Source organism: Boleophthalmus pectinirostris, unplaced genomic scaffold (genome assembly GCF_026225935.1).
Source record: "Boleophthalmus pectinirostris isolate CB_2022bp ecotype Guang Dong unplaced genomic scaffold, ASM2622593v1 HiC_scaffold_19, whole genome shotgun sequence".
NCBI classification, from domain to species: Eukaryota; Metazoa; Chordata; class Actinopteri; order Gobiiformes; family Gobiidae; genus Boleophthalmus; species Boleophthalmus pectinirostris.
Window position 1 is genome coordinate 9,093,777 of NW_026571140.1, and position 23,515 is coordinate 9,117,291.

Sequence of the window (23,515 nt, forward strand, 5' to 3'; positions counted from 1 at the left end):
GTTTTCCTTCCTTTGTTTCAGTTTGGACTGCTCACGAGCGCTCTTTCTCAGTGTGGTCACGTGATGTTGCTGTGAAGTGTCCGCTCAGATGATTTTTACAGGTTTTGGAGCTGTCTTCCTACCGGTGGAGGCAGGACGACAGCGCCATCTGCAGTCTGACTTCCTCAGCACAATATTCCAGGTGTGTGAGAGTAAAAAAGCCCCCTTCGTTCTGATTTATAGTCTCGTGGGCAAGTTTCTGTATTCTAGGGAAGAGCTCTAGTGAGCAATCGAAACTGTCAGGTATGAAAACGAAATTTTGGTCTGAAAAAGAACCTAATAACATTAAGCAACTCTTTATTATTAGTTTGTTTACATCTCTGAAGCTCAAAATACTCTGTTCCACCTTGTGATATCATGAAGTGGTCGTTTCAAGTTGACTATTACCTTTAGTTCAGTAGAGATGGGCAATTCCAAGGCTGAAATTACCAATATTTTTAGTGAAGGTTTATGGAGTTTAAAACACAGTGGAGCACTTCCTGTATTACCACATGATATCACAAGGTAGAACGGAGTGTTTTCTGTATGAGAGAAGAACTCAGCCTGTTTGTGTGTTAAAAATGTGTGAGTCAAACAAAACACAACTCCAGGTCTGTTTGTGAAACCTAGATCAGAAATAGGCGTAATATGGGCCCTTTATCCCTCTCTTTAAGAAGGAACGATTACTCTCCATTACTCCATATTGGAATTGAACTGCAAATCCTGTTTCCGTTTAGTCCCTGTGAGTGATCAGAGGAGCGCAGAGGAGGACAGGGGGAGCGAGGAGTGAACGGAGGTCCGGTTAAATCAATTAGAGCTGTTTGTTTGCATAAGGCCTGACAGATATGAGCCGCGCAACTGCCGAGATCGATACCGCCCAGAGATATACTCACCTCTGCACACCCTCTGCACTGCATAAATCTGACCCAAGACACTGCCCTCTCCACGGGTAAGGCTGAAAGGAGGCGCTGCCCCCACTGGTCGAGGACATGAGTTGTAGTAGGCGTATAGACTAACAGTGAGGGAGGGAGTTTTGCTAGAAAGAAAAGAGTCGAAAGCATACTGAAAAAGAAGTCAGACAGGAATTAGAGCCATCAAAAGTATTAAAAAAGATACAAAAAAGATATCAAAACTAGATACTTGTTTGAGCAGGTATCGGTACTAAAAAAAAGTCAGATTCACTGGACAAAATTGAAGCTTTGAATGTCTTTAGAATGATCTTGAGCTGTGTCAGAACAAGTATAAGAGCACATAGACAAGTATACACCCATGGACCACTATGAAAACTACATGGACCACAGAGGGATTACAAAGATATAACACCACATGGGAATAGAAATTAAGTACTATTTTTTAATGTTGATTGTTTTTTTTTTACTATCATTGTGGTATCAGAAACAGTATTGAGTCTATTCTTTAATACTGAAATGTGAGTATGGTGACACTGTACTCAACTCACATACTAATATTGCAAATCCAATCATCTGACTAATAATTAATGGATAAATGTCCACCATGTAACTGTTTTAGCCAAAACAAGAACAAACTATTTACATTGTAGTTGTTTTTATTGCTCTGAAAAACATGCGTCCTTGCAAGGAACAGGCTTGCATCTGCACAAACCCCACTCTTACTTGGCCTCCTCGGTTTTCTCATCATAAATATACCTGGAGTACCCTACACATTTAGGCTGAGTTCTTTTCATAGACAGAAAAACTTCACACTAATAAAACAGGATTACTCAAACACAGACATATCAAACTCAGGCCCAGAGACCAAATTTTGCCCATCATATAATTATATTTGGCTACAGATAGGCTATAGAGACATTATTTATTTAAAATGTTGTGGTTATTTTATATTATGCTTGCTCTGGATTCAATGTTTAAGCAAAACTTTTATTTTAATAAGAAAAGGTATAACATTACATACCTTGAAAGAAGAGGAAACATGCAGATGTCGAAATTTGTTCAGTAAATATTTAGTTTGAACCACGAATTAGTCCCAGTTTTAAATTTTGAATTTGAGTTTGACACCCCTGCTCTAACATGTGCAAGTGAAACAAAACACAGCTGTATGTTTAGTTTTTTCTTAAAGCACACAAAAATCTAAACAATCAATCAATCAAACATTATTTATAAAGCAATTTTCATACAAAAAAAGTAACACAAAGTCCTATACTGTGATTAAAAACAATCCCACATTTTCAACCGAGCCCCCACATCTACCCAACCCCACACAACAGAACAACCCAGACACACACACACACGCGCACACGCACCCTCCCACACACCCACATACACATACACACACACACAGACAAACATGCTCAAATACATAAAACTACACATAGTAAAATGTGAGGCTGAATACACTGTTATACTGAATTTTGTGTAATATAGGCCTTTTAAGACAACAATTTAATACTCAGTACATGATTAAGAATCATGTTGGAATGTTGTATTTTCTGTAGGCTCTTCCTGCCTTGTATTCTCTCGCTCTTATCTGCTCTGCTCTACACTGTCCCTGTCACTATAGGTCCTCACACTGCATGAATCGTGTCCCTGATTGTACGAGTCTGGGGCCCCTCTCCATCGATCCCACCCTCACCGCCGTTATCTGCTGAGGGCCCGCACAGATGGATTGTGGGTAAGTACTTGAGCGGATGGATACGGCCTGAGGACAGATCGTAAAACGCCCCCGGACCTCCTCCACATTTCCAGATCAATACTCCAGCATCAGCAGAACACGCACAGACAGAGAACAATAGCTCTGACATGTGCTCTGGATGTATGCTGTAAAATATGATTGTGTGTTATTATGGTGACTTATTAAAAACATGCCTGCAGTAAACTGGCTAATTAGAAGTCTGACTTGAAGAACTGAATATGGATGGGCCTACTGGTCTACATCATACGTGATCATGCATTTCTGTTAATACATTTGTGATGGGATAATAAAGAAATTCAATACATATTTAAATAAATGACAATGGAGAGTGGAACAGACAAACAGACAAAAGGCAGACTACACAATCCCGTGTGTAGGGAAGAGTGAGTTTCTGAGCACATTTGCACATGAACAGGAGGAGGAGAGAGTATTATGTGCAGAGCCTGTGACACATTAATGTCTATTGTGCTATTAATGTAAATAAGAAAAATAATAAATGCTACATGATCTGTTGTAACAACTGGAAGATCAAACGATACAAACAATTGAAACTCAAAAATTAACAGGCATTATTATTTGCAAAAAAGGCAGGTTGCTGGGAGCTGGGATGGAGGCTGGGGTGGTATTCTGATAAGAGTAATCTCCAAAACAGGGTCTGAATAAAACATGAAAAAACAAACTAAATTGCCATATTTTTCAGACTATAAGGCGCACTGGATTATAAGGTGCAATATCAATAATGTTGAATTCTCTCTTCTATTTTCACACATTATAAGGCACATTAAGTGAAACAAACAGACGACACTTGAGACTGATCCCTTAGCCCAGGTATCCATGATCCATTGGCAGATCATGGTGTAACTCGCCCAATGTTGCCTCCCTGTCTTGGTGAATGTGTATTATGAATGTGAATGCGGGTGGATAATTTAAGTTTGGATTTTTATTTCATCAAATATACAAATATACATTGAGTAATAATGTGTTTAATGCAGCTTGGCACACATTTGTTCACATGGTTCATTTGCATAAACTATAAGCACTGAAAAACCAGCTCACTCCTCATGTGCTGATGCAGTCAGCTTCTGTCACACTAAAAGACAAGACTCAGTGGAATATGTGTGATCTTTCTGTGATGAAGGTGAAAAGGCGATGTAGAACTATACTTCGCCCTTTACTCCATGAGGCTCCTGACTACAGTAGCTGTAATGTTCCAACAATCCATCAAACAGTGCAGCTTTGTAGCTTACCAAAGTTGTACTAAAACATTTTTGACAGGTTTTTGAGTGTTGTGTACCACATAAAATCAGTTCAAGGTCAGTAAGCACAACCAGAATTAACACATTTGGCTCACCAGATTATAAGGCACTCTGTCGATTTTTGTCTGCACTGGAGAGTGAATTGCTTTTAATCCCACTGTGCGTGTGTATAGTGTAAATTGTACATGCGTATAATGACAATAAAAGGCATTCTATTCTATTTTATTCTAGTATTGGATGGGAGACCGTTGGGAGTATGTTTGTTGTTATGTCCTTAGGCAAAACCCATGCAATTGCCTTTGTTAAAGTGTTATGTGTATGAGGTTTGCTGGTTGTTGTTGGTGGTCGGAGTGACCAATGGCACAGATCAGCAGCACCACTTCCATCACTCTGCTCCAAGGCAGCAGTGACTACATTAGTAGTTTACCACCACTGAGTGTGAAGTGAATATGTAATGCACTGTAAAACTCTTTGGGTGACTTGAAAGGCACTCAATAAATCCAGTGCATTGTATTGTTTGTTTGCTTTTTACTCTAGACCACAACAAAAAAGCTATCTAGTTTTGCCTCGTATGTGCCAGTGTGTGGTATTAAATGTAACCCCTTAACGCCAAATGTCACAAATATGCGACAAACTGTTTGGATCAAGATATAAGCCGAGATAGCGGCCGCATTGATCTCCCAGTGCAAGTTAGTGCATATGCAGCGTCTTCCTAGGAACCTTTGGCAAGCACTTGGTTCTTGTTTTCGCAAATTTGCAGCATGCTCACATTTCTATTTCTATTTCTATTTTTTTTTTTTTTTTTTTTTTGCTATAATCAAATGAATAATCTCAACTTAATTTACCATCTACTACTATCTAGGCAAAAACACACACAAAACATTTTTAAATACACATTTAGGGGGTTAATCATGTCCACGGAGACAAGCAGGTAACACCAACAGGTCAAATCTGTGGAAAAGCACTCACAGTAACAATACATCTTTTTCATGTGGCAGACTCTCCACTAGAAGTTACATAGTGCACTTTAAAAAATCCTATATTTTTAGAAAAGTTAGCCTATGTATTTCTAAGCTTATGTGTTTTACCATAGTGTCCGAAAGTAGTACCTGAATCCGCTTTTGAATTCGGAAAAAAAAAAAAAAAAGCCTTCTTGCCAGTTTTTGGGGCTCATCTCTTTTCTCTTTCCTTAGCTCCTTCTCCTTGATTCCTCTCCTCGATTCTGCAGGAAATGGGTGAGGAAGTCCCACCCACAAAGGAGACACAGGGAGGAGAGAGGAGAGAGGAGACGACAGTGAAGAGGAGAGGAGGAAACATAAACTGATGGTCAACGGGACAGTCTTCCCTCAAACACTGACTCTGACCAAAATTATCCTATGAGGACTATATTAAGGATTATTTTATATTATTATTTCAGGACTTTTAAATCAAAGTCAGACTGATGTTTTTTGTTTTTTTTTTGTTTTTTTTTTCATTTTAAGATAAATGTGTTTTTTAATGTCAAATTCAGGCTTATGCCAAAGCTCTTTCACTGCTGTCCTTAAATGTGTGTAGTTGCGACAGTACAAACTCCTCACTGTGAGATTATTATTTTAATTGCTGTCCGCCTCTTGAACCCTCGCTCAGGTTTCCTCTGTGGTTTCCTTCCCTCGCCTCCTCTGAGCTTTGGGACCCTGCTTAATTTTTCGCATTTGATTGACAGCTGAAAAATGGAGGATCGAGGAGAGGAATCAAGGAGAAGGATGCGAGGAAAGAGAAATGAGACGCGGCCAAGGAAAAGGAAGCGTGGAAAGAGAAATGAGACAATCACCATGACAGAAATACAACACCAAGACACCGCCTGCTGGTCATTAAGAGTACTACAGCAGGAGAGTGTATTAAACCTGAATGATGCTTATGTATTTGGATTAGTATGTGCATAAAGACGGTCCACTGCTCCACTCCAGGGCGCTCTGATATACTCATGTATTTTTAATCCCCTTGGAGGCGCCCGCAGCATAAAGAAGAACACGAAGAATGTTCTGATGTATCCATGGAGATATGTGGGCTTAGCATGGAGGCTACGCTAACTAATCCTATAGGTTTACTAGTGCTCCAGAGCAGCCCCCATGAGGCCTGCCCAAGAGGCTACACGCATTCTAATGATTTGCATGAATAATGGACAATATGGCCGATGGAAAAAGGGACATTTTTTAGCTATGGTTCTTACTGCTATAGCTACTTTAAAGTTTTGATTCACCCATGTAGGTTTAAAGGTACACTATGTGACTTTTCCAGTGGCGGTGGAAGGTCAGTCACCTTGATTTCATGCTTGCTTTTTTTTTTTTTTCTGTTCTCTAGAATGTTCCACAATATGACAGAACACAAACACATGTATTACAGCCTACGACGTGTTATTTAGGCAGGTTTAAATTGTTTTACACAGTGCCCCTTTAAGTAATATCAAGAGACCATCTAAAGTCCAAAACACACACTTCAGCACACCTTTACAGTGCTATTTATTTATTTATTTTTATTCATTTATTTAGTTAAATAATCTGACATGAACTAATTGTTTATCCCTTATGAACAATTATTGTGTATAAGGGACAAACAATTATAGAGTCTATAAATATACACTAATACATTCCAAATTACCAAAGTCAACAAATGTGAACATTCATCTGGTTAAAAGAAAAAAAAAGGGAAAAAAAAAAGAAAGAAAGAAAAAAAATCATTAAAATGTTTAAAGCATAATTAAAATAATAAAAATAATTGCTTGATTAGTCACAAACAACCACACCTCTTTGTCAAAACCTGATGTCTTTAGATTTCAGAAGTTAAGCAAGGCTGGACTTGATTAGTACTTGGATGGGAGACTGAAAATCAGGCATCACACTGCCAACTGTCACTGTGTCCTCGTCCTCAGGCAAGGCACTTCACCATTACCTAGTATGAAAGGAGTGCGTGTGAGTGTTGGAGGTACCAATGGCACAGATTGGCAGCCTCACTTCCATCAGTCTGCCCCAGGGCAGCTTTGGCTACAATAGTAGTTTACCCAGTGGAGTGAATGTATAATGAACCAAACTGTAAAGCAACTTGGGCCATCTAGAAAAGTGCTACAGAAGACTAATGGATATTATTATATTAGTTGATTACTTGTTATTAATGGTGAGCTCGCCTATACAAAATTCTGATTACCCTACATTATTTAAAGGACAAAACATAGTTAACAGCAGTTTAATTAATTCTTTATACAATACTATTATTTATTTTGGCCAAATATGACCATAATGCAACATAATCCGAGTTGGACATGCGGGGTGATTTGAATAATTGTGATACATGAAACATAACACATGCAGTGGTCTAAAGTCAGTGTGACATACGGGGCTACAATACACTGGCCAGAGGACATTTCTTCACACAGTACAAACATGAGGAGTGCTGCAGATTTGCACGTTTGCAGATAATAAACCACAGAGACATTGTTAGCAGTTTTGTGTCCTTTTCTCTCTCTCTCAGGACTTAAGTGGGTCACTCCCAAAAGGAAAGGCAAGTTTTCCATGTGCTCTTTCTAACTGCAGATATTAGCTGGAATTGGTGTCACGATACAAAAGTTTCACACTTAATTTCAATACTAATGAATAGACTTGATACTCTATACTGATTCTGGTACCATGATTATAATTATGTGGCCTAGGGCTGTGCTAAAAATCGAAAGCTTGATAGATCATGATCACGACTTTGGTCGATCTCGATATGGCATACACATTTTAATTGACGGGTGTAATGCCACTCATGTGGCAGTAAGAGTGTGTGGTGCTGAAGATTTATGTTGTTTAGGTTAAAAGCACCTGAGCCACAGCGCTCTCATAAGTGCTCACACGTTTTGACTTAAATCTGTACATTTTGACTAAACATAGTGTCTCTCTCCCTCTAGCTCTGTGTGCATCTGTCTCTGTGTGCATCTGTCTCTGTGTGTGGATCTGTCTCTGTGTGCATCTGTCTCCGTGTGCGCGTCTGTCTCCGTGTGCATCTGTCTCTGTGTGCATGTCTGTCTCTGTGTGCGTCTCTCTGTGTGCGTCTGTCTCTGTGTGCGTCTGTCTCTGTGTGCGTCTGTCTCTGTGTGCGTGTCTGTCTCTGTGTGCGTGTCTGTCTCTGTGTGCGTGTCTGTCTCTGTGTGCGTGTCTGTCTCTGTGTGCGTGTCTGTCTCTGTGTGCGTCTGTCTCTGTGTGCGTCTGTCTCTGTGTGTATGTCTGTCTCTGTGTGTGCCTGTCTCTCTGTGCATCTGTCTATGTGTGTGCATGTCTGTCTCTGTGTGCATCTGTCTATGTGTGTGCATCTGTTTCTCTGTGTGTCTGCCTCTGTGTGCATCTGCCTCTGTGTATGTGTGCGTCTGTGTGCGTCTGCCTCTGTGTGCGTGTGGTTCTGTATGCCCCGCTCCCCCCTGCCTCTCTCCAATCCAGCACCTCACCTTTCTCTCCTCTTCTGCTTCTCGTCTTTATAATCCAAGTTAGGAACGTAAAGTGTTTTCTCACCGTTGTGTGTGAAACTTAAGATCTCATTTAGCACAAGGACGTCACACATGCTTCTGTTGATAGCTGTAACGCGCGTATGGATTAGGTTTAATATATTGTAAAAACTCATTCCCAACTTTAAATGTGTCTTTCTCTGGAATTATTATCCTATCAACATGAAATAAAAACTGTAGTGATTCTGACACCTTGCTCTTTATGTCTGTCTATGTTTTCAACACAATGGAAGAAGATCGAATCGAAAATGGAGATTGGTCAATATGGGGGGGAAAAAAAACATTAAGCTCCCAGCCCAAATGTGGCCTTATTCCAGTATGTTTTTGACGATGATTAATAATAAAGGATTACTCATACGTGTGAATGAAACAAAACACAACTCCATTGCGCTTCTGAGGAGGTTGCATCATTCTAACATGGCTTAAAGCTCACAAGGGTCAGTTTTGCGAATAACGCTAAGTTTAAAGATAAACTGGTTAAGTGTTTTGAGATAGACTCTTAATGGGGGGACTAGGTTCCTCTGCCTAAATAGGGCTGGAGGATTATAGGGTATGATCATGTCCAGGTTAAAAAAATTAAAAAAAGAACTATATATATATATATATATATATATATATATATATATATATATATATATATATATGATTAAAAAAAATAATAATAAATAATAATAATAAAGTTTAAAAAAAAGTCTAGTCTAAAAATTTACTGTGGAAGCTTGTCAGAGATGTTGGTCAAAAAAGTTGTTTTTGTTAGGTTGTTAACATGTCCCCGGTGTCAATTACAGATAAAACACATAAAAAGAAAACAAAAGGTGTTCATTTACCTCCAAAAAGAAAATCACAAAAATATATATTGCAATACACTTTTTTTTTTGGGTCCCAGGAAGATATAACTTTCAAGGCATGCGGGCCTCCATGTAGATTTGTTTTATTTTTTTGCTTTACTTGGAATGTTCCAGTGTATGGCATTAAAAATGTATCTCCATGGAAACAAGCAGGTGCCTCCAGCTGCCCAAGTTACAGGTCAGGTCTGTAGAGAAGCAACTCTGCTCACAGTGCATACACCTGTAATTGAATAAATGCAAGATACTAGCTAAGTTGTTAAGAAAAGTTACATGAGGCAGATTTAAAGAGGAGGTATTTTACTTCTATGGGGTATTAAGATTTAGATCACCATGTTGCCTTTTACTGTTGTGAAAATGCTATATTTGCCGAAAACAGTGTATTAACATAACAAGTTAAATTTTTTTCATTTTGTCTCCTCTCTTTTTACTCCCTGAGTTAAGTCACTCCCCCTTCAGAGCACTATCAGAACACAATCAGTGTGCATCCTGCTAATGAAACTACTGCACATCTCATCAGGTTTGTCAAATTGTTGTGTACAGTTTTGTTTCATGTTTTTTTTTTTTTTGGAGAATTGTCGTGTGGGAGCATGGACAACACAGGCTTGTCGGCGGAGCATTGGACAGAATTGTACTACTAACCATAAGGAGGGTTTGAATAGGGCCCAGGAGAGATCACTAAATTACTGAAACATTCACGGATGATATTTAAAACATCTGCAGGCATGTTTTTGATGAGGGAACAACGTGGCATAACATGGCATTTTGCGCAATACCCCGTTTGTTAGTTCAAGTTTTTTAAAGATTATGACTCACAAAAGCATTGTTTCACTTTTTAGTAAATGTAAAAATGTAATAATGTGTTAACCAAACACATGTCCTTTATTGACAGCAGCATATGTATTGTCAATCTCAGACTATAACACAGTGAACCATGTGATCTGATTCCACATGTTTAAATGCCTCACAGTTTCCTTCCGATTCTTTCCATGGCCCCTCATCAGAGCTCTACAACCACAGTCAATGGCTCATGATTACAGTCTGTTCTTCCAGAAGGCCGGGTGCTGTGGAATTGTGGGTGAGCAGCGGGGGGCGGAGTCAGACAATGCCCTTCTCTGTGGGCGGGGCTGCAGGGTTCAAGCCACACTGCTTCATCTGCACGGCCATGTCGAACAGGTAGTCGTAGCATTCACACCTGAGCGCACAACAGGAAAAGTTAGGCAGGTTATTTAGCTAGAACACATTGTTAGCAGACCAAAAAATATGTATATGTAAAGACTGCGCTTGAATGTAAGGTTTAAGTGTTTGTTTTTTAGTTGTCTTTTTTGCAAAGTTGGTAGAGTCACCAAAAAAGTTACAGTAAAAAGTATTTGGGAAAAGTGCTTCTATATAAAGTTATAGAAAGTCCTTCCTCCTTTTAGTGGTAGCCATTCTAGATTCATGCTAAATAGAGCTATATAGGGTGAGCAGATTTTCAAAATCAAAAACTGGGACACCCCCGGATTGGGGTGGTTGGCAATAAAAAAAAAAAGTGAAACGAGTGTTTAATTAAGGAGAATTCTTCTGCACTCTGCCCATTCATGACTAACATGTGAGTCAGTATACTCAAATTGTTTGTGCCAATTTTAAGCCGATTTTTGGCATGACAACAAATGACAATGTGTGCCTCTCTTTACTATTGGCAGGTCAAAAATATGGGACACCTGGGACATTTCTTGCATAAAACTGAGACAAATCAATGGTTTTGGATAAATCTGCTGGGATAGGGGACACAGAGCTCAAAACTGAAGTACATTTTCTGTTCATAGAATCCAATCTAAACATGCAATGTTACTTACCATAACAAATTAAATTATAAACTAGGTAGGTTTTGATGTGTGAAAAGTAAGAGTAAACTGTCAGTAACTGAATAAGCTATAATTTAAAGTTCATGCAACTGAAGGACAACAAAACATTAAATAATGCACGCGATCTGGGATTTGGGATAGACACAAAAATCAGACAAACTAAATCAAAAAACAAGAAACACAAATGTTTAAGTCATTTCATCAACATAAAGTAGCACCAAGGGACCCATTTCCAGATTTTAAGATAGGCTTCGTCAGGATTACCTTAGCTCAAGGCTTTTATGTATATTGTGCATGTTTTGAGTTGATGGGGGAAACCAGAGTGTCCATAAGAAACCAGCTGAGACACGTGGAAAACATGCAAACTCCACACAGAAAGGCCTGGTATTGGACCCAGGAACTTCTGGCTGTAAAGTATAAGTGCTAGCCAATGTAATTTAAGTGTATTACTTAACATATACATAAAATACAGTATTTATATTAAACAATCAATCACATAAACCCTGGACAGGTCAGATGGTCAGGCTGAGGTCTTACAGAAGTGTGACAGTATCTTTATCACTAATGTAAAGTGAATGTCATGTACTCTGACATATGTAGAGTGTTTCTCACATGGTCTTGGCCTTCTGCCAGGACTCCCCCCACACGTACACCCCATGCCTGCGCACCAGGACCGCACAGGACTCTGGGTACTGCTCCATAGCTCGGGCCATGCGCTCCTTCAGGTCCTTCTCCTCTGGGGTGTTCTCGATGATAGGCACCACTAGTGTGTCATCATATCTGCACACAACCACATAAGCAAAACACGTCTATGAAAACTAACAATGGGGCTCCGTCTCAAATCCTTTCCACACTTGGTGGTGGTGAGCTATTCCTGTAGCCACAGCTGTCCTGTGACAAACTGATGGAAGGAGAGCTGCTCTAACCACTAAGCCACTGTTGGCCTCATTAGCAAGTTTTATGCATAAGACCCCATCGAGGTTATAACATACACAATTGAAGTTTATATGATCTGCACTTTACTTGTGTTTTGTTTATTTGGGCTGAAAGAGAAGAAGATGAATGTTGTTCCAGTTTTGATCTTATGTGGATAAGACTGCAGATTTGTTAACCTTGGTTTATGGTTAATAGCTTTGTAATCTGTAATCAGTAAATTAAAGAATAGAACTTTGACCTGATCTGGCTCTTAAGTTTAAAGTATAGGAATTGTAGAATGTGATGTGATGCAAACCTAAAATGTTGCTTTGAGATGCAGTAAAACAGAAGCTTCTAAACCAGTAGGCGCATGTCTGTCGTGGGGAGTGATATGTAGTATCAAATTATGACTAAAGAAACTGGATACAAGCACAGGAAATGTTTTTTCTTTATTGTAACAGATACTAAACAAGTCTTTTGAACGCCTGCAAATGAAACTAAGGTGTGTACTGAACTGAAATCCTCAGATGTGTCCAAAAGCCCACCAGATGTGAACATGTGAGGACCTGTTTGTGAAGGTGGTTGGTACTGTGGTAAAACATGATTATAGAGGAACAAGTGTAGACACTACAGATGTATCAGGAGATCATCTCATTAGCTTTTGGCTGAGACTACAAAAGAACAGTCACGTCAGTTTGTGCCTACATTGTGTTAATTGTGCAAAATAAACTGTAACCTATATATATTTAAAATGCACAACGTTACGTGCACTGTCTGGTATTTTAAGAACAATAGACAATAGAACTATTTTGAAATAAATATGCGCTAAAAGTAAGGAGCAAGATACAAATATGTTCATATCATTTCAAATTTGAGTTTGAAACATATAGCAAATGGTATTATAGACTTTGAGCCCTAGCTCTATGTTCCCAAAACCCTCTTTTCTCAGAATATATTTTTGAAAGTAAATCCATAACCCCTACCCTCACCCTGGACCTAAACTTAATCAGAATCTCAATACCAGACCCTAACCTAACCATGACCCTACAAATCATAGAGCTGACCCCATTGCTGGTGCCACCTGGCACATGACATCTGTGGGCATGATTTATTACTGAAGATGTGTTTGGATGGAGGAGCGTCTGGCACGTTGTGGAGATGAGCTTCAATTTGTTAACTTTGCTGTTTAGGCCAACTCCATGCAGCTTTGGAAACAGGATATTAGGTTCTGTTGATACATGCACAGATGTACTCATCTGTTGCATCAGAAAAGTACCGAAAAAACAGGCGATGCCCACCACGCCTCACCACTGATCCCTTTTCACCTTATTCCGGAAGTTGTTTTTCAGGTTGTATTATTTAGCATGGGGCTGCTGTGTAAATAAGTTATATAGAGACTACAAAGCTGTTTTGAAGCCCCCCAGGGAATCAGTGTTGACCTGTTGGTGCAAGGTCAATAAGCTGTGGTCCCTGCACTTTCTGCTATAGAACTATCTATCTACTAGTGTCTGTGAGACACAAATGTCAACTGAATCAGGTTTTGACTAAACCAGGACTTGAACAAGACTAAACCACATCTACACCAGAACTAAACTGGGCCCAAAACAGGACCAAATGTCCCTTAAAAGTACTATAAAAATAATGTTAGAAGTATAATTTCATTAACAAAATAACACTAAAATATATAACTGAGTAAATAGTACTCCTCACTACCTCCTTCTGCAGCTCTGAGCAGTGATCTGATCTGCCCTGTGTCCACTCAGCCCCCACAGGAAGTGCATACCTGTAGTTTGTTTTGGAGGTGCCCCTGCGGATGCCCTTGATCATCTCCTGATGCGTAATGCGGAACTCTGTGCCTGGGTACAGCAGCGTGGCCAGGACCGCGGCTTTGGAGTGAGTGTGGATCACCGCCTGGGCTCCTGACAAACAAACAATGCTTATTACTTAAAGGGCCCTTATCACATTATTTCTGATCTATGTTATAATGTTGTTTCCTCATCACAAATATAGTTTCGTTTAGTTAATAGTTTGGTTCTTCTCTCATATAGAAAACAATTCCAGGTATGTTTTCTCAAGAGGTAACAGCATTCTAATTCTGGCTTAAATTTCACAAGACTGAATTTTGTGTAATATAAGAACTTTAAAAAGTTACACTATGGAAATTTTCTGTCCACCACCTCTTTGTCCTCATGGACATTGCTTTGTTACTGCTTTTCCTAAAATGTTCCAGAGTTTGACATTAAAGCCATATATGTTCAGCAGGTGACACCATCAGGCCAATTTACAGGTCAGATCTGTGAAAAGCCAACCCCTCGGACAAAAAGAAGGCATGTTTTTCAAGGTATTTTTGAGCTCTAAAACATTTTGCTGTAACAATAACTGACTGAGCTGACTTAGATGGAACAGGAGATCTGATCTGTGCTGTTTAACAAGGCTCTCTCAAATAACATTACAGCTACATGCTTAGCTAGCATTAGCTAGTTTTAAGAGAATGTTAAAACATTTTTGGCAGTGCTTGCTAATGTGTGCATTGGGTCATCATGGTAACTGCTGAACAGTCTGTCATAAACATGCAAGCAAAACACCCCCAGCATGATGTTACAGCAAAGTATCAATATGTGAGACAAGTGCAAGTATTTGAACTGTTTAGAGTGACACCATAGCCTGCAATACTATAATTGTAATTGTTTGAGATCATGATTTATGAACATTCAAACCTTTTTAGTGGAGGAATACAAATTATCAGTTGTTAGGAGGGCTGTGGACTAAATTCTTGGTTGACTAAAGACATGCCCTGACTGTTGTAACCAATTAGAGCAATAGATTGTAATCATGATTAAAATGTGATTTATAGTGCAGCCCTAGCCCGCAGGGCTCTCTGCCACCAACTAATAATGTCACACAGTGAAACCGAGGCAGACACACTAATGACTCAAAGATGCATGAACGTTCAACCAATCCCCATCTCACAGCTCTACCCCGTCTTTATCTACCTATTGAACTGACACAGACGGATGAGACAGTGTATTGTATTGTTTTGTCACTGCTTGACCTAGTTTTGCATTTCTACTCTCTGAGCGTCAGCTATGAACTGAATTGCCCTTTGGGACAAATACAGTTTACAAATACAAATACTGATTCTTCTTTCATTTGTAATATTACATCATGAATATTTTAAAGGTGTTGTACCTGATTTTAACCTGATCTTAAAAAACATGAAAAACAGAACTAAATAATTTCAAATGGTTTATTATTCAATACAACGTGGTTATATACTGGATAAGTGCTCTTCACAACTTTCAGAGACCAGAGTAAAGTTAGCATGCTAATGCTTTCTAATTAACGGACAATAAAATGCTTTAAACCAAGTTACTGAAATGCTGCCTGATGCTGCTTTTACAATATATCCGGGCTGAGGCAATAGAATTATTTTTTTTAAATACATGGGAAAAACGCTGGCACAGAGCCTTTAAAAATAACACAGTATTTTATAAATGACTCATGTTTTTCGCAGCAAGAGAATATGTTGGAACTTATCACAAAGCATAACATGAGGTACCTTGTTATTTTCAGGCTTACACAAAATGTCTTTTTTTTTTCTAAACTGACAGCAATTTGCATAACTTAAAATGAAAATCTGTTAAAATATCCACAATAATAATCCTGAGGTAGTTCTGAATAGCCAAAAAGATTGAAATAGGCCACTGAACAGACAAATTAATACAAGAACTGCATTGATTTCAGAACATGCCCAGTACAGATTTAAACTACAAGGTTAGCAGTTTCTATGCAGAATATCACACACTATTTTGTTGTTTATGGAGGAAATTAAGGAAATTAAATTACAGCCATTAAAATTGTGATTTCAATTTGACTGTGACAAATCTTGCAGGCCTGGTTTCCAATCAGCACCATTGCTCGCTCCAACTAATCTCAAAGCACATTCATACTAAACGAGATGGGGGGTGAAGTGTCTTGCCTTGGAACACATTAACAGGGAAATCAACCTTCCCACCCTGCCAAACCACAGAGCTCTCCTCACATACAGCCTTATACTCTTGGATCATTACCTCTCATAGTGTAGGCATTCATGAAGAGGGGGGTGCACTGACTCTTGGTGAGGTTCTTCCAGGTTGGAGGACAGCTGATGTCTCTCTCCTCCAGGTCACACACAAACATGTCCTCAGGCTAAAGGGAAAAAAACTACATCAGTACCATTTACTTTCTGGTTTTGACATGAGCAGCAGATATGACTTACATAGAGGTAATTCCATAACTGTTACCTTGCGACAATAATGTAACCAAGAGCCAAACACTAAATTACACATGATTAGAAATATAAAAACAGATGGCAACACATTTTACTAAATCAGTGTTAAATCTGTCAGACTTCCTCACACATAAATGATCTCTGCATTTTAGAACTCACCACTACTTCCTGTATTTTTGAACTTGTCTTTTCAACTTTTTTTCCACAAACTGCTACTTGACTGATCTAAAACTATGATAATGATCAACCACAGGCACTATCCCACCAAACTAAATCATAATTTTAAAAATATGAAAACCTGTCATATGAACTTTAAAGGTGCATTTTGTAACTTCCCTGGTAGAGACTCCCTCAAATCCTTTTTGCCATGGAAATGTTATTGCTTTGTCTGGAATGTTTCATAGTATCATATTAAACCTTACTATCTTCATGGAGATGAAACCAGACCAAGTTACAGGTCAGATCTGTGGAGAGGCAACCCTGCTCACAGTCAGAATGTCCGTTCTAGATATTTTTGAGCTGTAACACCATCTGCAATTGAATAAATGCAAGGTAGCGCTGTTTAATGTAATACTGTGGAACATTCAAGGCAAAACAATGACAGCAAGTGACGGACCCTCCACCACAAAAGTTACACAAACCTTTAAGTCACTGTAAGTCACTAATTATTTTGTTGTATTATCAGTGTTGATCACTTGTATAGAAAGCTGTTCATCAAAAGGGACTTTCTGATAACTTCTCTAGACAAATGATGATCTGAATTTCTCAATTTGCACAGATTCTTTAAAACATATACATTTTTTTTACATACCTAAAAATGTAAATGCTTGTATGAAGATTTTATTTGTAAAATAAGATAAATCTGATCTTCAAACTTTTCTAGCCATTTTCAGCAGAAACATATAGAATCAACCTGCACTTGAAATAATGTGTGTTCTAAGAGTTCTAATTTAATTACATGTTTTTCTTCAATAAATATATTTAAACATATTATTACGGTGATAGATTTTGTCAATACATCTTCTCATGAAAAAGGGACCCTATTCACAACAAACTGGAAATGGTTGTTGATCATTCTCTTACCTGTATTCTCTCTTTCTGAACGCCTGAAGGAGCGATGTAAATGTGCTCGCTGTAAAACCCATAGAAAAGAATGCAGGTCAATACTTCAACAATCTGTCCTAAAATGACTACCATTACCACAATTCTTTTACTGAAGGAACAGATACTGCAACAGAAGCAGAATGAGCAGAAGCAATGAGGTATTACTGGTGTTTGAAAATAAAATGTGTATCAAAATAAATAGAACAAGTCTGAATGGTTTCAAATGGCATGACAGGCAAAAAATAAACAATTTTAGACAACTTTTTAAAATTTGATTTATTATGAACAGTGGTAATAAGTATCATCTTAAAGGTGCAGCTTTTCTGGTGAAAGGTCTGTTAAATGCTTTTCTCCTATCTGTCTTCATGGAGACCAAACCAGACCAAGTTACAGTTCAGATCTGTGGAGAGGCAACCACACTCACAGTCAGAATGCCTGTTCCTTATTTTTGAGCTATAAAACCATCTGTAATTGAATAAATAAAATAAAAAGTAAAGCTATTTCATGTCATACTGTGGAACATTCCAGTCAGAGCAATGACATATCCATAGAAACAAGCAGGTGACAGACCCCCAACCAAAATTTGCATAATACACATAATGCTTTTAGTCATTTAGTCAACTAATTGGTTGGTGTTTTTTTTAGTCAACTTATCTTATTTAATTTACAAGGATGTGCAGGGTATCCCCAGGTTTGACTACTGCAAATTTAAGACTTTTTAAAGACCTTTTTAAGACCACTTAAATGAAAATTAAGACCATCATCGCAACCATTATGCGAGAGAAAAACACCACATCCAATTCTAATAATGACCATTACTCATTGCTTTAAATAACAAAAAAATACTTGTATTATAAAATCTCATTCAGAACTTAGTTATAGTGTTATGCATTGCTTGTAAAATGGCCAAAAAATCCTTTTTAACATCCTAACAAGACAAAAGAACCTTTCACATTGAAAGACAATGTGAGACAAGACAATGTGCTTCAACCATTTAACATTTTCAACAACTGTTGTTCACTGTACTGATTGTTTACTCATTGCCGCCGGCGCCAGAAACAAAAGTATTGTTTGCGCATACTCTAACCTTTTTAAGACTTTTAAGACCCCGCGGCTACCCTGATATGGGACAGCAGCAGAAAGGAGAAGTTAATGAGTTAGGTGACGTTTTGTTTTGTTTTTTTAATTTATAAATAAAAGGTACATTTATATCTATACACAAATAGTTGTATTTCCATGTATTCCTGTGTGGGTCTATGCTTGTGAGTGCAATTTGAGTCAGATACATAGAGATGCGTAATAGTTATAGTAGCTTTGGCCATGCCTACTTTTTAGTTGACTTAGATTCGTCTTAGTTGATCAAGAATTTCTTTAGTTGACTGCTAACAGCCCATGAACATTTTCGGATTGAAAAATACTACAAGAGAGGCCTATGACATTTTAATTAATTAACAAAAAGATTTGCACTTTGCTTTTAGGCGTTCTATTGCTAATTAAACTTATTTGTCAAGGTATCTACACAAGAGTTATTCGTAATACAGGAACCAAATCAAAAATTTCATCCCATTTAGTTGGGGAATAGAAAAATATAATAATAATAAATTGAATAGAGATGGTATGGACTGACCCTTTCCTGAGACTAATGCCTCCCCCTGTGCCGGTGACCCATCCCAGCTGGTAGAAGAGCCTGCACAGTTCAGGGATCAGGACCCGTGGGTGCTCTGCATCCTACACCGCAAAACCACAAACAATAACAACCTCATTCTACATTCCAGTTAAAATGCACATGCAGCACAATGAACATCCATTTAACAATGTTTTAATCATATCTTAGCATTTGCATAGAAAGAATGGTGAAAAGTTGAACCCTGTGGTGGTAAATGGTCACATTTTTATATAGCGCTTTACCACCTAGGGGCGAAGTAGGTTAAGTATCTTCCCAAGGACACAACAACAGCATTCATCTGTGGGAGCTGGAAACACACCAGCCAACCTGTAGGTCAGTGGATCTGAGCACTCAACCAATGATGTTTATGTTGAGAGTGAGATTCAACCTGCCAGCCTTCAGATCAGTGAACAAATGCTGTGCCAACTAAGATACTGTAGTGACTTGTGCTGGAGCTGTATCTATTTAATGGCACCAAGTATATAGACATTATTCTGTTAGCTTTAATGTGTGACTGTATAGAAGGCAGCAGGAGGTGATATTTGCCTGAATAAGTTGTTGAAGTCAAATTTCTGTTAAATCTTAAAATCGACAGATAAAGTTCTATGAACACTGGCCTGCTTTTCTGTTGAGGCTGGACATGTGTCTGAAGAGCAGTCACTGGTCCCACACAAGGATGACATCTGTCAAGAAAACAAAAACAAAAAAAAGTATTGAACAAGAAAATATATCTGAATATTTGTAATTAAGAAAGAAGTTAATTTCTCAGTTTATCAATATGCAATACATGCCATCCCAGTATAAAGAATCCACTTTTAGCAATGTGCTTTACTCTGTTCTTACATTTCTATCTCGAAGTACTAATACTAAAGTTAATACTGGTGAATAGCAGTAAGTTACACACATAATACATTTTTGCTCAGATTCAAGGACACAACAGTGAGTTCTCGTGGCCCTGCTGTTGAATGAGAGCTTATGAAGATAATGCTCTGCTGACAAGAAGAGGATCCTCCTTCACACATGCACGCACACGCACACACACACACGCACACGCACAAAATCACTGTTGCGCTGGTCACTTTTTGCCTAGCTACATTGTTACTTTACCTATGTAAGATTCAGATTCCTTCTCACTTTACATTTCAGATTCATGGTCATCTTAGATGCTTACACCAGAACATCCTTACACCAGCTTAATCTCAGAAGACATTTTAATACTGAAAAGAATCAAAGTATGATTTAAATTTTGATTTACATAAACACTAAGTAATTGTGTAACTACAGTTTTTGGTCATATAAAGTATAGCTTTTAAAGTATAGCTGATAAAAAAAGTAATACATATTTATTCTTAGCTGTTTACCAAGTTGTTTATGTTCCAATTTGGTGATTTGATTCCCAAGATGATGATCTAATCAAAACTCAGAATGAGACTCACACAAGTCGCTGCTGATGACATGGTTATTTATACTTTTCAAGACTATGTTACACAGATGCAAAATGCACTACAATCAGATTTTCATACTATTCACAAGTGGCATATAGAGAAGAATCTTTCACTTAATGAAAAAAATCATGTACAGTCTCTGGGTCTGACTTGATGATGAAAAATGTCTTATAGTAAACATTGCAACATTCAAGTACTTAGACCTGTGGATTGATCCAGAGTTAACATTTAAGCACTCCTTCATTTAAAGGAGAAGGAGTGCTGAAGTCAGCTATATAGAAAATGTATTGCCAAACAACTATTATTACTAATGATGGACTATGCTGATATTATATATTAGTCTGATAACACAACACTTTCCTCCTCATATGCCTTAAGATATAAGACATAAGAGATCCTTTTGCTACAGACCCCTGACAAATGGAATAATCTCCCTTGCTCGATAAGATCCTTCACTATGCTTAATTCCTTTTAAACATCCTTATTCAAATGTCTTATGACACCATGTGATTGTTACAAATAGAACTTCTGTCTTCTCTCTCATACTAAGTTATATTCTCACTGTTGTTTACCTTGGGTGGGTTGTGATGAGCAAATGCAAATGTTTTTTCTCCAGTTCTATGTGTATTTGTATATGTTCCTGATGTTGTCTTGTGTATGTAAGACTCTTTCTTGTTCTTGTTTTAAGTAGCACATGGATGAATAAAAATGAATGTACAAATGCATTTATCTACAAAAGTTAAGATGATTTGTACCAAATTGGTGCTATTTTCCACCTGCAATCTCTGGGCAGGTGAACACACTAAACATAGACATCTCGTTACAATTACACATAAAACAGAGTTTTTAAAACAGCCACTGGAAAAGGACTAGTCTTACATTAGCCTTAACAAACTAACTTTTAGCCTTGAAGAATGCAGCCTTGTCACTTTGTTTAACTTCTCCATGGATAACCCACGATTACAGAAGATGTCATGAATCAATTTACCTCTTGGTGTAAACAAAGCTGAGACTTCTGTGTAAAAATAAGACTGAAAAATGTATCACTAGACGAGTTATACTTACATTTTTGTGGAAAGAGCAGCAGCCAACAGTCAAAACGGTGTGCTTACTGTGACGTCATTGAGGAGCGCCTGGCTGTCGCACACAGTCGCGTCATAGCAAGAGGGTCTGGCTGCCAGACTCCTCTCCGTCATAGGACAGCGTGTGGTGTTAGCTCGTGAAGCTAAAGCTAAAAACAGTAAAGCAGGGTAAAGCCTGCTTTTACTGTTTTCAGAAGACAATAGGATAAAGATTTTGTGATACTGATACTTTTGGGCTACCAGTACACTAAAACAGACCACTGACATTTGTAAGCATAGACTGTACATATAATGTTTGTAATACTGAAGATTATTATTATTAGTATTATTATTATTATTAATAATAATAATAAATTTTTGTCTTACTTGATATAGAGATTTTATATGTTGTAATTTTCTACAGATTTATTTGTGTTATAAATATTCTAAACAGCATCTTTGCTTAGAAAGTTGAAGTTCTGAGCGGTCTTTGACAACTTGTTTCTTAAAGAAGCCAGAAGAGGGCAGTAGTACGTCAAGGCCTAAAACGTAGCCTTATAGGCTACTTAGTATTACAGTTACATGGGGCATGGTTGCACATGATTCGAAACTTTATAACGTTCTAATCAATAAAGTATTATTTATTGTCAATTCCATTTCTTTTCTGGTGCTATATTCTGCTCAAGCTCTTTTAAAAAGAGTAAGAGAACCTACCATATCCCTTTGCACAACACAGAAAAATAAATTTGTTGAATGCAGATCTGTGAATAGAAAATAAAACACTTTAGTAACATAAAAAATAATAATAATAATAATAAATAAAACTACAAAACTCCAGCATAAGGCCATGTTTTTTCAAATACAAATAAATGAATTAAACAATATCAGCTGTCAGAAGAAAAACTATGGTGAAGATGAATAGACTTTTAACACAGAGAAGAGGATTTTAAAGACACTGTCACTTTTGTGGCATTGTGGTTTTTGTTTTTGTTTTTTTTTAGGGTACACCGCCTGCTTAAGAATACACTTCAAGTGAAAACACCAGGGTACATAGATAACTTTTAAAATTTCTATGGAGACGAGCAGATGGAAGACCTACCAGAAAAGTTACATAGTGGACTTGTAAGCACTGTGAAATGCAGACTTGAAAATATGATTAATGAAACATGCACAATCTAACCCCAGCTCTTGTAACATTTGGACAATTGCCATTGTGATGCGCAAATTAAAACAAGAATGTGAAGCTGAAACCCATTATTTACTAGGTTTCAGATAACATGACAACAGTATAATGAATACAAATGAAGGCAATTAAAATTAATATTGTTTAAAGGGTGTATATCAGACTATTTTCTGATCTATGTTATAATAAAACATTATTGTTTCCTCATCACAAATATATCTGGAGTTTTGTTTTGTTTCGTTCACATATGTTCAATACACAAGCCCTTTGTACCTGAGCTAAGTTCTTCTCTCAAACTGAAAACACTCCATCCATCTTGTGATGTCATTTGGTAATACAGGAAGTGCTCCACTGTGTTTTTTAAACTCCATATACCTTCACTGTAATCATTTGGATGATTTAACAAAACACAGCAAAACACAACCCAGGTATGTTTTCAGTGAGATGACATTATAACATGCTTTAAAGCTCACAGGGATGTAGTGTAATATAGGACTTGTATAGGCTAGATAGATGTCATGAAGTTTATAGTGTTACTTCCTGTTTGGACATAGGAAAACAGATATGACATCTCAAGAAGTAAGTCCATAACTGTTAAATAACAACCATAAAGGGTCAAAAAAATGACATAAAAGTTTATTTTATTAAATCTGTGTTTAATCTGTCAGAAAAATGTGTTTCTTTTGCATAAATTGTCACTCCATTTGGATGAGTTTTCAATG

The 23,515-nt window shown here is 37.7% G+C and overlaps 1 protein-coding gene across 2 annotated transcripts; it reads right to left on the reverse strand.

Moving 5' to 3' along the window:
- Window positions 1-10,163: 10,163 nt before the first annotated feature.
- Window positions 10,164-21,688, reverse strand: apip (APAF1 interacting protein). 2 transcript variants are annotated; one of them, XM_020927501.2, is made up of 8 exons: window positions 21,615-21,688; window positions 19,722-19,787; window positions 19,066-19,166; window positions 17,418-17,466; window positions 16,135-16,252; window positions 13,848-13,983; window positions 11,762-11,929; window positions 10,164-10,497 (listed from the first exon to the last, which is right to left on the reverse strand). In XM_020927501.2, the coding sequence occupies exons 2-8, from the start codon at window positions 19,785-19,787 to the stop codon at window positions 10,401-10,403; spliced, it is 735 nt and encodes a 244-aa protein (XP_020783160.2). In that variant the 5' UTR covers window positions 21,615-21,688; the 3' UTR covers window positions 10,164-10,400. The 2 variants fall into 2 exon arrangements, with proteins under 2 accessions (XP_020783160.2, XP_055010970.1); XM_055154995.1 differs by lacking the exon at window positions 21,615-21,688 and adding an exon at window positions 20,212-20,321.
- Window positions 21,689-23,515: the final 1,827 nt, after the last annotated feature.

Coding starts and splice junctions, on each gene's coding strand:
- apip (XM_020927501.2), bottom strand. CDS start 19,787: ATGTCATCCTTGTGTGGGACCAGTGACTGCTCTTCAGACACATGTCCA. Junction 13,984..16,134: donor GAATGCCTACACTATGAGAG/GTAATGATCCAA, acceptor TTTGTTTGTCAG/GAGCCCAGGCGGTGATCCAC. Junction 11,930..13,847: donor ACCTCCAAAACAAACTACAG/GTATGCACTTCC, acceptor GGTTGTGTGCAG/ATATGATGACACACTAGTGG.